At 34.6% G+C, this 15,399-nt stretch overlaps 1 protein-coding gene and 1 pseudogene across 1 annotated transcript in view; one reads left to right on the top strand and one right to left on the bottom strand.

Annotated features, from left to right (window-relative positions):
- PPP3R1 (protein phosphatase 3 regulatory subunit B, alpha) overlaps positions 1–15,399 on the bottom strand; it is a 55,963-nt gene that overhangs the window by 18,461 nt on the left and 22,103 nt on the right. The window contains exon 2 of the mRNA XM_054586870.1: positions 6,351–6,390. Within this exon, the coding sequence (XP_054442845.1) occupies positions 6,351–6,390 (40 nt within the window). The remainder of the gene's footprint in view (positions 1–6,350; positions 6,391–15,399) is intronic.
- LOC129081331 (40S ribosomal protein S20-like) lies at positions 5,159–5,521 on the top strand (annotated as a pseudogene).

Here is a 15,399-nt window from a genome sequence, read left to right as displayed (position 1 = left end):
ACAGTATGAATAAAAAAAGCTAGCACTTTACTTTTCTTAAGACTACTTTACCTAAAAACCTGAAATATTTAGACTACAGGAGACAATCCAGGTACTTAAAAACAGGTACTGTAACAGCAGCACAAGGTAATAACTCAAAGTTTAGGTGTTCAAATTCACTCCTAATAGTTTAGAAAACCTTTCATGCCTCTTCATTACAGCTCTAAAGCTTTACTGAAAGAAAGCAAAACAGAAGTAACTCTCAGCAAATGAGATAATACTGTAATTCACGATCATTAAATTACGAAGTAAATGATAAGTCATGGCTGGTAGATTGTTTAAGAAGCATGAACTATGTGATACATTTATGGAGATTTTTAATCTAAAGTAACAAACGCACATGGCAATTTCAAATTTAATGACAAAACTTCTTCATAATAAATGGCATCTTAGGAATAAAATGTTTAAGAACATTTTTACCTGTTCACATTCGAACTGTATTTTATTAATATTAAAAAAGCCTTCCTCCAAAGACTTCTGAAATTCTGAATAAAGGTTTGGGAGTAAAACCAGAAATTACTTTTTAGAACACACATTAAGAACTGGAGTTAATCCAGTCCACTTAAGAAAGGAAACATTAAGAAATGCAGATGTAAAGGAGGAAATCAAATTAACTTCAGATTCACTTTTCTCTGAAAAAGTTTTGTTTTCACAACAAAGAAAAACCCTAGTCTAAGAATATAAACATGAGATAATATGATTGAGAGCAGAAATTAACAGCACAAAGTTACTATCTCTACACTTTCAAGTCATATGTAAATATCCAAACCAAAAACAAAACTGCTTGAACATGAACTGGTCTGTTTATTTAAAAACTAGAGCAGTGTCCTTATGGCTAAAGATGTCTTCAAGATTTCTACAGGTAGTTCATTATGCAAAAGAAAACACTCTTTAAAGGTCTACCAAAGCTCTTCTTGGGTCACCTTCTAATGAAAGAAAACGGAGAAATCTTTTTAGGGAAAAGACTATTATTAGTCTTTCATCTATATTCAGTCTACAAATAGGCCCTATATTTAATTTTACCAAATCTGTTCAGAATTATACTGGTTTTATCAATAGTAAAAAGGTTGAATCTGATGTTCGACTAATACTTTTCAACTGTGCCCCAATCTAGTCTGCCGCTCAAAACTATCTAAAGTAGTATCTCCCACAGTCACTTTTCCAACTTATCATGCCAAGTCACAAATAAGGTCTCAGCTTTGAGCAAATCACCCCAACAGCGTATACATTTCCATTACAGCCCAGACAGGTTAGCCAACAGATAGAAACAAAGTCACAATGACCTAGGATAATTTAACACAGAAAAAAGTGAACACTGAATTGAAGGGAAAAAAATCAGGGCATACCTGTGTTTTAGATAGGTCCAGTTTGCCTAAAATCATTCATGTGTAGACAAACATAACATTAATCCTGTAAGATTTAACAGAGAGGCTGTACAGGATTGGGATTAAAAAAACATGAATCTGGAAGCATGACTCCCTGAGATCAAATCATGGCTTTGTTACTTTACCTGCTGCTGTGTGACCTTAGGCCAGTTACCGAAGATCTCTCTGCCTCAGATTCTCATCTGTACAATGGGTAAAGCAATAATACCTCTCTCATGAGGCTATCATGAAGATTTAAAAGGTTGATTGATATATGTAAAATAGAATAGTGTCTGGCACATATGTTGTTATTATTTATAAAAATAAGTGTGGTGATGGTTAACTACTGAGTTTTCCTAAAGATATAGCCTTTACAATTATCCAGCTAGTTGTCTATCCAACACAGCTACTCCAGCTGTGAACTCTTACTAGCTTATTCAGTCAAGAGATACTTAGCCCATCTACTTGATGCCAACCAATGCACTTACAAATCATTTCCTTGTAAGTGTTCAGAATTTATTATCTGTCTCTAAAACATACTCTTAAAAAACACAGTAACATTATACCTAAATTACTTGATTTTAAATAACCAATCCTCAAATTTCCCCAAATGCCACAAATGATTTTACATTTTTTTAAAATCCATCAGAATTGGAAATTAAACAATGTGTCAATAAAATGAGGATGAACTTAATAGTAACTACAGTTTCAGCAGAGTAGTAAGGAATGAAAGCCAGATTTCAGAAGGCCACAAAATTAACAGAAATAATGAAATGGAGATAACTATATTATACTCTTCTTTTGAGGAGCTCATATATGAAAAAGAGTGAAGAAAAATTGGGAGATGCATGAATGATCAGGATCAAGGAGCAGTTTATTATGTCTGCAAATCAAAAAGAGATGGAGCAGAGAAACAGACCCTAACAAAAAATATGGTCCGGGAGATGAGAGGTGATGAGATCAAAACCACAAGCAAAGAGGCTGACGCAGAGTAAGGGAGGTATAACCGAAACTCTGACACTGAAGGGAAGGAGTTAGTTACGCATGAGTATGTGATTAGGAAAGTTTCTGTGCATGGCAGAGAAGGTGGAAGGTAGGGAGTGGGGCTGGCAGTAAGGAGGTAATTATGATAACATTTAAAATGGTCTCAGTTTCTTCCCCTGGCTGGTGTGGCTCAGTGGATTGAGTGCTGGCCTGTGAACCAAAGGGTCACCAGTTCTGATTCCCAGTCAGGGCATGTGCCTGGATTGCGCAGGTCCCCAGTAGGGGCACATGTGACGCAACTATGCACTGATGTTTATCTCCCTCTCTTCCCCCGCCCCCCCCAAAAATAAACAGAATCTTTAAAAAATAAAAATAAAATGTTCTCAGTTTTCTTAAGAGTTAGGAGAGAAATCATTGAGTTTAAGCTGGGTATTAGAAATGACTATGCAAGGTGTCTGAACAGAATGCTGAAAATCTTGATGCAATTTAAGGGGAGTGAAAGGGACAAATGACCAGAGAGGTGAAAGAATTCATCAGGACTGAAACCTAACATAGCTTTCAAAAAACCATTTCAAGCCAGTCCCACCATGAAGCATTTCTTATGTTTTTATTTACCTTAATTGTTTAGTTCCATTATAACAATTTATGAATTTCTCTTTTTCCCAGTAGCTAGAGCTTAAGCACCTTGTGGGTGCTTACCTGTGTGTCACAGAACTAAAGACAATACCTTACAGCATACGATTTAGAATCTAATTACCTTTTTAAAAAGTAATACAATTAAATACTGAAAGAACAAAAGTTACTACTTGAAGAGCTGGGGGGACTACTGAAAGGCAAAAGGCCTCACTGAGAACACAGAATTGAGCTGGGTCTTAAAGGGATGAGAAGACAGGACAGGATTTAGCCTGAACAGGGAAGTATAAATATTAAAGTACCTCAAGGATTGGTTTTAACATTCTTATATATTATGGTGGCTCTTTACAGGTAACAGTAAGCTCTTCCAACAATGGAGGTTTGTAAATGGGGGAAAAAAATTACTAGAATGTTTGATTGGGGGGAAAAAGTGATTTTAATGTGGACAAGTTCATTTTGGAGAAATTAATCTAAATCATGTGTAAAATATGATAAAAGTACATTGTATTCTAGTGAATCAAGTAGTGAACAGAAAAAAAAGATATATACTGGGTAACAGAAGTCAGATTCATTGCAGGCTGAACACTCAATGACAAGCACAAACCTTTCCTGACAAGGTTTAAGATTCATCAAAGCACAGGTATAGTCATAAGAAAGACCTAAGTTCTGAGGATAGAACTGAAAGAAACAGCTTTAACAGTGTATGGCATTTATTTCAAATACCACACATTTTTTTAAAAACTTGGCTTTTGCCATCTCGATGTGCAGATGTTAACATCCATTTCTGCCTTTTTGCCCTCAGATGTTTTCCTTTGCAACCAGGTAAAAGGAGGGGGAGAAGATTAGAACCTGGAAAGTACTGTCCCCTTAGGACTTCTGTTCCTTGATCAATAAACAAAAGATACTCTCAACACCCTATCTCAACTGCATTTGCATCCTGAAGCCTAGCTATTTAGGCTTCCAAACACCTTCTCACCCACTAGCAACTGGAAGAATACTGTGTTTCGCAGCACTCCCATGTATAATGTGTATCCTCTTCTTTGTGAGCATTACACACAGAACTATTATACCCATGTATAAGGCATATCCTTATTTTTCCCTTAAAAATTTGGGCAAAAAAGTGAACATTATACACAGCAAAATATGGTAACTATCACATGCTCAAAATGAATAATAAGTGGCAAGGTACAATTATGAGCAGACCCTTTCAATTCTCAAGAAACCATAATACCAACACATTAACTTGGCCAGGGACAAGAATTCTAGATCTAGATAACACCCAGAGGACTAGCCTGTAACAACTGTGTATTAACCATATTTCAGGTAGGTTAGGCACTGGCAGAAGTGACAGTTTTCAAATCCAGAAGACCACTACAATCTATTACAGAGTTCTAGCAAGCTTGTTCTGTAAGAGGCCAAACTCGTTCTGTAAGAGGCCATAGAGTAAACATTTTAGGCTTCACAGGCCATCTAGTCTCTGTTGCAATTACTCAACTCTGGCACTGTAGCATAAAATAACAGCCGTATGTAAACAAATGGGCATAACTGTGTTCCAATAAAACTTTAACAAAACTGCCAATAGGCAGTAGTTTACCAATCCCTGGTCTACAGAGTCATAATTAGGTTTGATTTTGGTAAGTAACAATATGCCAGATGCAACATTTTATCTTCATGTTAAAATAGAAACATACACCTACATATGATCATAATTAGTAAGGAATTCATAAAGGAAAGCCTGAGAAGAAACTTTAAAATGTAAGTAGTAGCTGGGATGGCAGAATTGTGGGTAACTGATCATAGAGTATCACCATTTTAAAAAACTTTAAAAGTTACAAAATATATTAAATGGATTCATAAACAAGGAATATCAACTTATGGTAGCTGCTGCAAGGAAAAAAAACCAGAGTACGACCTATGACAGAGGGATTCTAAGAGAGGAGAGAGTACATCTCCAAAGAGGTGACATTTAGGCGGACAGTTGAAAGAATGAAGTCAGTTAAGTAAAGAACTTGATATAACTCTTTGAGGAAGACAAGGTTTCAGCTCCAGCAGGCCTCCATTCCACCTGCTCCTGCTCCAGACTCACCACTGTTCACTGTTGTGGAGGTCTAAGTATGCCAGGAAGCCGTGCCTGAGCCATGGCTTTTAAAGATACTGGAGACACCCATGGAACCAGAGGTGGAGATTAACCAATTTAGAATTACTCTAACCAGCTGCAACATAGTCTTGGGAGAAGGTGTGTGGAGACTTGATCAGAAGCGCAAAGGAAAAGAATCTTAAAGTGAAAAGACCAGTTTAGATGCCTACCAAGACTAACATGCCATACAAGTAAAACACCAGTGAGGAAAATTCTAAGACTTGAGATCAGCTTCAGATGAGGATCCACAAACAACTCACTGACTTGTACAGTACTTCTAAAGTTGTTAGAGATTGTTAAGCAGGTGACTTCTATCAATACTGAGCCAGAAATCAAGGGTGAAGTCACCACTGCAGATGCTTAAGTCAACCTTTTAAATAAATTATCACTTGTTAAATTTTAAAAAAAGAATTTATTATACAAGATCATCCTACCCAGAGCTCATAAGCAAGCACAGGTGTCGATGATGAGAATGAAAGAAATTGACAAGTGCTTTTTGGGAAAAGAAAGCAAACTAATGAAACATAGTGAGCAACAAGGAAGGTGTTTTTAATGAGGAAAAAAGGGAAGCAGCACTCTGTTGCAAAGTAAGCAGAACAAGTTCCATCAAATAGGGATAAAAAGGTCAAGAAAGGTTTAGAATGATTTGGGAATTCTGGGACCTCCTGATGACATCTAATTTACCAAATGTCCCCATTCCAATTTTCAGGATCTTACTCTCCCTGGTCACTGCCCTTCCACACACAAAACCTTGTGATTTTTATTAAGCTCCTTTGTCCTCTGACTGATCTTCAAATCAAGAATAAGACTGTCATGTTCTGCTTTTACATTCTCCAACAGTTAGAAATAACTAGCCCACCCATACTTCCTCATTCTCCCCAGAAACATTTTTGCAATAGCTAGATATTCTACTTGCCTTCTAATTTATTTTATGTAAAAAGAAGATAACTATCAGTTTAAGCAACTGAGACTTGATCTGTAACTAGAGCATGCTGCAGATACTAATAATAAAAGTTCATAAAAATATTTATTTGGATTACTTAAGACTATAGATCAAATTCACTAGACATTTTAAATTAATTATGGGCTAAATAACTTTGCTATACAGACATACAGAACTGTATGATATACATACATATATAAAAATATGTGAATATGAAAGAAATTCTTGATAAAAAGAATATTTGACTTACAGTGTGAGCACATTTCCAAAGGATAACTTGCCTCATTTCCCTGGAAGAGGAAAAAAAAATTAGTTACAAAATAAGCACAAATTTCTTTACAAAATTAAACTTAAACACTGAGTCACAAAACAGAGAAGCCAGAAACTAATGTATCTACATCTAAAAATTATGTTTTATTTAAAAAGTACACAATAGGAAAGAGCTCTTGAATCAAACAGGCCAAAGTTTTATCTCTGACTCTTAAGACTTATGCAGACATTTGATTAAAAATTATTTTCAATATTTTTAATAGCATAAATATTATATACAAAATTTTAACACTAGACTATCAGTGCTCAGAAAAGTTTCTCCTGCCATCTCTATGTAATTGAAGAGTTTCCTTAGACTGCAAAGCTGTTAAGAAAAAATAGTAAATACCTGTTAACATTTATACTTCCACTGAAACATAATTTTCTACATGCTGTGCAAATAAAGTAAGAAAAATAGTAATAGGGAAGTGGGTCCAGCATCATACAGCCAATTCAAATTTTTCTTTTTATGGGACATCTTATCTCATGGATAGATTCTAAGTTAATATAATTTTCTCTGAACTCCTAATTTATAAAAAATATATAAAACCAACAACCTATTTTTTATACCAGGGTTCTATGTGAAATTTAAGAAGAAAAATGCTGTAGGAAAATATCGTCCTGGACCAATGCTTACAATGAATACATCTTGATAACTAAGCCCAGGGAGGTATGTACCTGGTAGAAGACCACACCATTTGATTACTAATGGAACCAGGAGTAGTTCTAACTCTAAAATGGTCACAATTCTAAGTATAATAGATCTAACATGAAGTAAAAACCATGAAGATCTTTTTTAAAAGTCCAGGAATTTTAAAGTAATGTAAATTGAGTTCTAAAGTTCAGTGATAAAATTGAGTACAATGCATCCTATATTCTATTAATCTAGTACTGACAATAACTGTACAATACAATTAACATTTAAATACACGCATGGGCAAAGGCAGGTTTATGGTTGTGAGTACGTGGAATAGAGTTTATTTTTATATTACTGTATTATTTATTATTAACCTACTTTTGCCCATTCCTGTATATACTTATATACATATACCCCTAAGAAGTTACTGAATACTCTGAAAAACCATTTTAGTCTGGCTGGCTAGCTTTCAAACTCTGAAAAGTATCTCTTACTCTATGCAAATTCAAGGTCTAAAAAAGTTTATTAGTATATCAGTATTATCAGTATCTTCAATTCTTATGTTGCCAATAATTGAAACTTATAGCAGTTAACTGCAATTTTCCAGAACCGGTTAATTTAATTCTATTAGGGCACTTTAAATATCAAACATATATTAAAGACAGAAGAAATTCTTACCATGATTCATTCCTATCTTTTATTGCCTTATATATTCTTTCCTGCCTACATTTTTAAAATACACTTAAAAAATTCTATTCCACCTGAACTAAAATTATGTTTCTTGCAAGGTTCTAAAAAGAGTATAATGATACTTTGGATCATTATTGTGAGTTTTTAAAATAATTGATGTTATAATTGTTTTATAAATGAGGACAAAGGGTTATATGAATTTCAGGGAGGACTTCGAAACCAGGGGTTTGTTCCCTTACCCCAGTGACCTTTACAGTGTTAATCAGTTCTTTATAAATGATACCATCCATCATATATCACCCCCTGCTAGTCAGCATCCACTAAGAGCCAAGCAGCAGCCTGGCTAGGACTCCTTAGGACTTTCCACCAACACTGAATGCCTCACCTCTCTTCTAAGCTTAGAATCCATATATCCAAAAGGTTATTTAAAACTCAACCTGTCTAATTTTATACCCAACAAAAATATCTTTCAAACATTTAAGGCAAAATGTTTTTTCCAGGTACATATAAGACACTAAACTCATTTTTGAAGGTCTTTAAAAACAACTATTTAACACAAACATGGTAACAATGCACTGTATGATATAGAAGTTGTAAAAGTAAAACCTTTACAGCAGCACAAATGTGAGACCACCAAGTTCTTACACTATGAGAGAAACATTACATTATTTAAAAGTAGAGCACAAGGGACAGTACGTTGAATCAATCACCAATGGTCACTGATTCAATCAATCATGCCTATGTATTATAATAAAGTCTCCATAAAAAGCCAAAAGGGCAGGGTTACGAGAGCTTCCAGGTTGTTGAACACAAACACGTGGAGATCCAGGGAGAGTGGCGCACCCTAGAGAGGGCACAGGAAGATCCTCGTCCCTTCTCTTGTACCTTGACCTACGTGTCTCTTCCATCTGCTGTTCCTGAGTTAGCTCCTTTATAAAAACCAGTGATCTACTAAGTAAAATATTTCTTTGAGATGTGAGTTAGTCTAGTAAATTAATCAAACCCAAAGAAGAGGTCCTCAAAACCTTCAACCTAAAGCCAGTTGAACATCTAGAACCCCAGTTAAAAACCTGGAGTTGCAACTGGCATCTGAAGGGGAGACAGAGGAGCAGTATTGTAGGACTGAGCCTTAACCTGTGGAATCTGGAGCCATCACTGGGTGGACAGTGATGGAATTGAGTAAAATGATAGGACACCCAACTGATGTCCCAGACTTGTATGGATATGTGGATGTATAAGGAAAAACTACATACATGTACAGAGAACTGGGTCCCAGAAGCCTTTTATACACTCAGAGAACTGAAAGGAAAATAAGACACCCATAACAGATTTTAACATTTCTCTCACAGTAACTGACAGAAAAAATAGACCAAAAAAATCAGTAACGTTACAGAAAGTATAAACACTATTAATTAACATGCCCTCAAAGAGCAGAATATTCTTTTCCAGTTCCCAAGGAACAATGACAGAGACAGACATTACCCTGAGCCTCAAAAAAACTCTGGACAGAAGCAACCACACATTGATACTTTTCTCCCTCTCTTCCCCTCTAAATCAATCTATCAATCAATCAATCTTACCCAAAACAAAACAAAAAACACTTCTCAACAGCCCTGACCTCTATGTCTCAGCTGCTTTGGCGTCATCCCGCAAGGCAAAAGGTCACTGGTTCAATTCCCAGTCAGGGCATGTACAAGAGGCAACCATTAGATGTTTCTCTCCCTCTCTTTCTCCCTCATCTCCCTCCCCCAGAAATACAGTCTTTAAAAACTCTTGGTAAACTTAAAAGGTTTGAAATATACAGAATATATTCTCTTTTTACAATGGAATTAAACTAGAAAGATATTTGGAAATAGCGATGTATTTGGAAATGAAACAAGACAATTCTAATTATCTACAAGTAACAGAGGAAATGACCAGAAATCAGAAAATATTTTGAATAGAGTGAAAACAGAACCTACCAGAATTTACAGAATGCAGACTAAACAACGTTTTGAAGAAAATGCTAGTTTGCAAAAGGAAGTCCAAAACACAAATACCTATTCCCACCTTAAAAAGCCCCCCAAAATAAATTAAACCCAAAGTAAGGAGAGGAAAAATAACAAAACAGAAAGTAGACAAAGATAAACCAATAAAACCAAAAACCTCAAAGAAAAATAAAAAGGTTTTCTAAATATGTGAAAATCAGTGGTATAACTTACATGAAATGGATGAGTTTCTTGAAAGATAGATCCTACTAAAACTGACTCGAGATAAAAGAGAAAAAGTTGAACCCCTTTATAGCTGTTAAACTGAATTTGAGTTAAAAGCCTTCTCACAAAGAAAACCAGAGACCCAGATGGCTTCAATGGTCAATTCTAAAATGTATCTGCAGTTCAAAAACATACCAACACTATATGAATCCCTTCATAGAGTAAAAGAGGAGGGAACGATTCTTAACTCATTTTATGATCATCATTATCCTGATACCAAAACCAAGTAAAGGCACTACAAAAAAGAAAACTACACTTCAATATTCCTTCTTGGCCACAGATGTAAAAATCCTTAAAAATATTTTACCAAATTTGCCAGTATGGCTAAGTTGGTTGGAGAGGCATCTTGTAACCAAAGGGTTGCAGGTTTGATTCCCGGTCAGGGCACATACCTAGGCTGCAGTTTCAAGCCCCAGTAAGGGCACAGATGATCCCTGGTCCCACTATACAGAAGGCAATTGATCAGTGTTTGACTCTCACATCCATGTTTCTCTCTCTAAAAAAAGCAATTTAAAAAAAAAGGTCTCAGGTGAGGCTAAAAAATATAAAAAAAAAAATTTGAGCAAATTAAATCCAGAAAAAATATTGAATAAAGAAAACATGACCAACTGAGAATTATTCCAGCAATGGAAAGTTGGTTTAATAGTCAAAACCAATGTGATTCACTACACTAACAGACTAAAAAAAAGAAAAAACAGCATATGGCCATCTTAACAGAGACAATAGGAATATCGGACAAATTTCAACACTCATTCATGATAAAATAGAAACAACTCAGCAAACTAAGAATCTTGTTCAATTTATTAAGGCTACCTACATAAGGCCTATAGCTAACATCATACAACATATGGTTTAAGACTAAATGCCTTCTACTTAAGATCAAGAACAAGATAATGATATCTGCATCAGTACAATAAGACAAGATGTACAAAATTCTGGAAGCAACTCGGAAAAAAAATTAAGAAAACATTCCATTAAGATAATCATCAAAGATACAAAATAGTGATAAAGTTAATAAAATATGTGTAATGATTGTACAATAAAGGTTATGGAACACAGCTGAGAGAAACTGAAGATGATTTTTTAAAAAACAAAGTCCTATATCATGTTCATAGATCAGAAAACTAGTTAGGGTGACAACTGATCTGATAAAAATAACCCCGAAGTCCCAGTAAAATATTTTATAGAGATCAATAAATCAATTCTAGTATGTATATGGAATGCAAAGGATTTAAGTAGCTAAAAATTCTGAAAATCAACAATGTTGAGGAACTTACTACTCTGACTTTAAAGAATGACACACACACACACACACACACACACACACACAAAATAAGTAATTTTTGACAAAGGTGTTCAAGTAATTCAACAGGGGAAAAATCTTTGCAAAAAAAATGATGCTAAAACAAGTAGATATTAATATGAAAAAAGACAAAGACCTGAATTTTACAACAATAGTGTAGCACATGAAAAGATGTTTTACATCATTAGACATTAGGGAAATCCAAATTAAAACTACAATGAGATACCACTATATTTGCAACTGGTATAGATATGGCTAAAAGTTGCTGACATGCAAAGTGTTGCTGAAAATGTGTAATAAATAAATAGTTATGTGCTGGGCAGAATTCGAAGATGGCCTTCTGAAATTCCCAGCCACTGGTATACATCTTCTCCCAGTTATTAAAATAATCTAGGTCCTGCAAGGGGATTTTGTATATGTACTTAAGGTTCCAAACCAGCTGACCTTAGGGTAAGATTGTTCAGGTGGGTCTGTCGTAATCACAAGATCCTTTTAAAAACAGAGAGAAGTCAGAGATGCAAAGCATGAAAAGAATTCAGCATAAGGGAGATGAAGTGGGCCATGTGCCACCGAATGCAGGCAGTCTCTAGGAGCTGCTGAGAGTGGCCTCCAGCTGACAGTGAACAAGCAGAGACCCAATCTTACAAGGGCCAAGAAACTGAATTCTGCCAACAACCTAAAAGAGCTTGGAAACAGAATCTTACCCCGAACCTCCAGATGAGAGCTCAGTATGGCTAACATCTGGATTTCAATCTTGTGATACTCTGAAGAGAAGCTGTCCTGAATTCTGACCTACAGAACTAATTATGAGATAATATGTGTTGTTTTAAGCTACTAAGTTTATAATCTGTTTCACAACAACAGAAAACTAACAACCAGACCTATAGTATATGCGGTTAAAAATAAAAATGCTGACATACCAAGCAGTGGTGAAAACGTGGACTGCACCTGAAATTTTTATGCACTGCTGGTGGAAACTCAAAATGGCACAACCATTTTGGGAAAATGTTCAGTGGACTCTTTATATTAAGTTTAACATAACATTCAGAAATGAAAATACATCCACACAAAGATTTGTACATTATGTTCATAGAAGTTTTACTGTTAATAGCCCAAACAAGAAACAATCTAAATGGATGAACAACTGTGGTGTATCCTGACATGGAATACTACTCAGTAATGACTAGAAAAGACTACTGACACACAACAACATAAATAAATCTCAAAAGCAATATGCTAGGTGAAAACAGCCAGATACGAAGATTATGTATAGCATGACTGCATTTACAAATGCTAGGAAATAAGCTATAATTACTGAAATATCAAGGGTTGCATGCAGGCCTTCAATGCAAAGGGGTACCAGGTAACATATTAGGGTAAAAAAAATGGTCTATGCCTTAATTGTGGTGGTGCTTAAAAAACTATATACATATGCCAAGACATATTAGCCATACACTTAAAATTGGTTATTTATTAGTATTATATGTAAGTTACATCTCAGTAAAGCTGATTTTTTAAAGACTTGATGAGAGGTCCCAAGTATAATGGAATTGCTTTATAACACTTAGAATTATCTTTAGTTAAGAAAAATCTCATCAGTATAGTTCCCTGTCATGCTATTAATCACAATTCAAAAACTACACAGTTTTTTTTTTTTATTTTTTCAAGACACATATAAATTTTAGGGCTGAAAATTATGGGGTTTTTTTTTCCCAGATTAACCTTGCAGTACCACGAGAAACCAGAAATTACTTAAGTGATAATAAACTTTACCACTATGATTCTTTCATCCTTCATTTAGTCCCTTCTCAGATTTTAAATTCCATGAAGACAGCAATTGTCTTATCTTCTGATATCCCTTGACAGATTTAACATTGTCCTAAATTTCTTCAAAGAAGAATTTTATCGGTGCATGTAAAAACCTAGATAACCTTAAGGAACTCAGTTTAAGAGGCATTTTAAGCATCACTGTGTCAAAGAATGTGGCTAGATGAAGGGCATGTTAGCAGACTCAAAATATTCTTCAAAGTCCTGTTATTAAAGAACTTTAGACTTTCACTTTCCTTGATGCTCACTTTTTATAATCAGCATCTATTAATCATCTGGTCCTACATAACACTAATAAGATACACTAAATAAGCACTACTCTTACACTGAATATATTTATAGTTCACAAGGAGAGCTATAACCAAATAAGACAATGCTATCATCTCTTAAAGCCTACGCAATAAAGATAAGTATCTAAATATTCTGACAGCATGTCCTTTAAAAGTATTCTAAACTTTACAGTATGTATCTATAAAACTTATTTTTATTCTCTTAAATCTTAAGATTACACTCTTAAGATTAAAGTAACTGAACAAAATGAGATAAAAGTGGTCCCAAAATATTTTCATTTCTTTGCCAGAAAATTTCTTTAGAAAATACTTTCCTATTCCAATTAATTTAATGTGTACCAAAAACTGATAACCATAATAAAGTATATTTTAAAAACAATATGGGGCAACACTGTCTTTAAGGAAGTTAAATATGTCCAAATTCTTTATCTGCTGAAAGACAAAGCATGCCAACTTTCCAGTTAATGTGATTATTGTAACAAAAATCAAAATCAATTTTTCCCCTATAGGGTAAAAATCAATGGCCATCTTAATAACTGTTCTAGAACAGATATTCTTTATTCTCAGAAATAAAAAACAAGGTATGAAACTGTGGAGAAGTGAATTGGGGAAAGGAAATAAAAAGATCAAAGGACAGAAGCAAGAGATAAAAACAGCTGAGAGCTACAGACTTCAGGGACAAGAATGTCTCTATCAAGCTGTGAGTCCATAAGTACCCCTCCCTCTAAGCACGCACTTCTCTATGGAGGAAATAAGATTACATAAGTACAAGGGTCCTTGTAGCTATATTAAATTTTTTGACTACTAATGAAGATGCTAGATGTACTTAAATATGGAAGGAAGAGTGGAACAGAGAGAGAAAGGGGGAACAGAGAGAGAAAAGGAGAACACAGAAACTTAATAGCATCCTGTTGGTCCAACAGGCAAAAGGTTTCCCAAATAAAGTATGCTTAATTTTTTATTATTTCATTTTGCATTCCAATACAACAATTAGCGTTAAAAAGGGGGAGGGCATGGTAAATCTCAGAAGCACAAGTTGTTGGCAATATAAATCAAACGTGATCTTAGTTAAAAGCAACAAATCTGATACCAGGGATTTTGCGGATACTTTACAAAAATTAGTTATGATGCTATCACATGACAAGAAAATACCACTGTTAAACAGTGACTAATTGTCCAAGAGAAAGAAAAAACGTATCTCTAGTTTTCAAACGATATTAGGAGGGAAAATCCCCTAAAAATATCTAGCCTGATAAATGCTGCCAAAAGCACACTCTTGCTTGGACTTACCAAATGACTGTTTGAAGATACGTAATATGTTAACTATATTAAAAAATTCTATTGTATAGTGGGGCCTGAAATAATATCAATTCATCAATTTTACCATTTAAAACTTATCAATTAAATCACATCTAACCAGTCCTATTTTTCTCTACTACTCAATATTAACATAATTTCTATGTTTATCTTGTATCCTGTGGTCTTACTGAACTCATTATTAGTTCTAGTTGGGGTTCTGGGTTTTTTTTGGGGGGGGGGTAGATCTCAGGATTTTCTATGTAGACAAATCACACCATCTGCAAATAAGGACAGTTTTTCTTCTTTTCCAATCTGTATGCCTTTTGTATTCTTTTCAAGCCTTACTGCACTGCCTAGAACTTTCAGCACTAAACTGAAAGAGTGATGAGAACCTATTATCTCTGCCTTGTTACTACTAACCTATGGGGAAAGCCTTTAGTCTTTGCCTTTAAGCATAATGTTAGCTGCAGGTTTTTATAGATATTCCTATCCAGCTAAGTTCCTTCCGTATATCTTATAGCTCAAGTTTTTTTTAAAAATCATAAATAAAAACTAAATTTTATAAAATTATTTTTCTCTAGCAACTGATGTGATCATGTGATTTTTCTTCTTTAGCATATAAATAATGCAAATTATTTATATTGTTTTAAAATAGTGAACCAACCCTGCATCCCTGCAATGAACCATACTTT

Source organism: Pteronotus mesoamericanus, unplaced genomic scaffold (genome assembly GCF_021234165.1).
Source record: "Pteronotus mesoamericanus isolate MK-2021 breed Mesoamerican mustached bat unplaced genomic scaffold, CSHL_Meso_final contig_98, whole genome shotgun sequence".
Classification (NCBI taxonomy): domain Eukaryota; kingdom Metazoa; phylum Chordata; class Mammalia; order Chiroptera; family Mormoopidae; genus Pteronotus; species Pteronotus mesoamericanus.
Note: the sequence above shows the minus strand (reverse complement) of the source record. Positions and strands in the feature narration are given on the sequence as shown.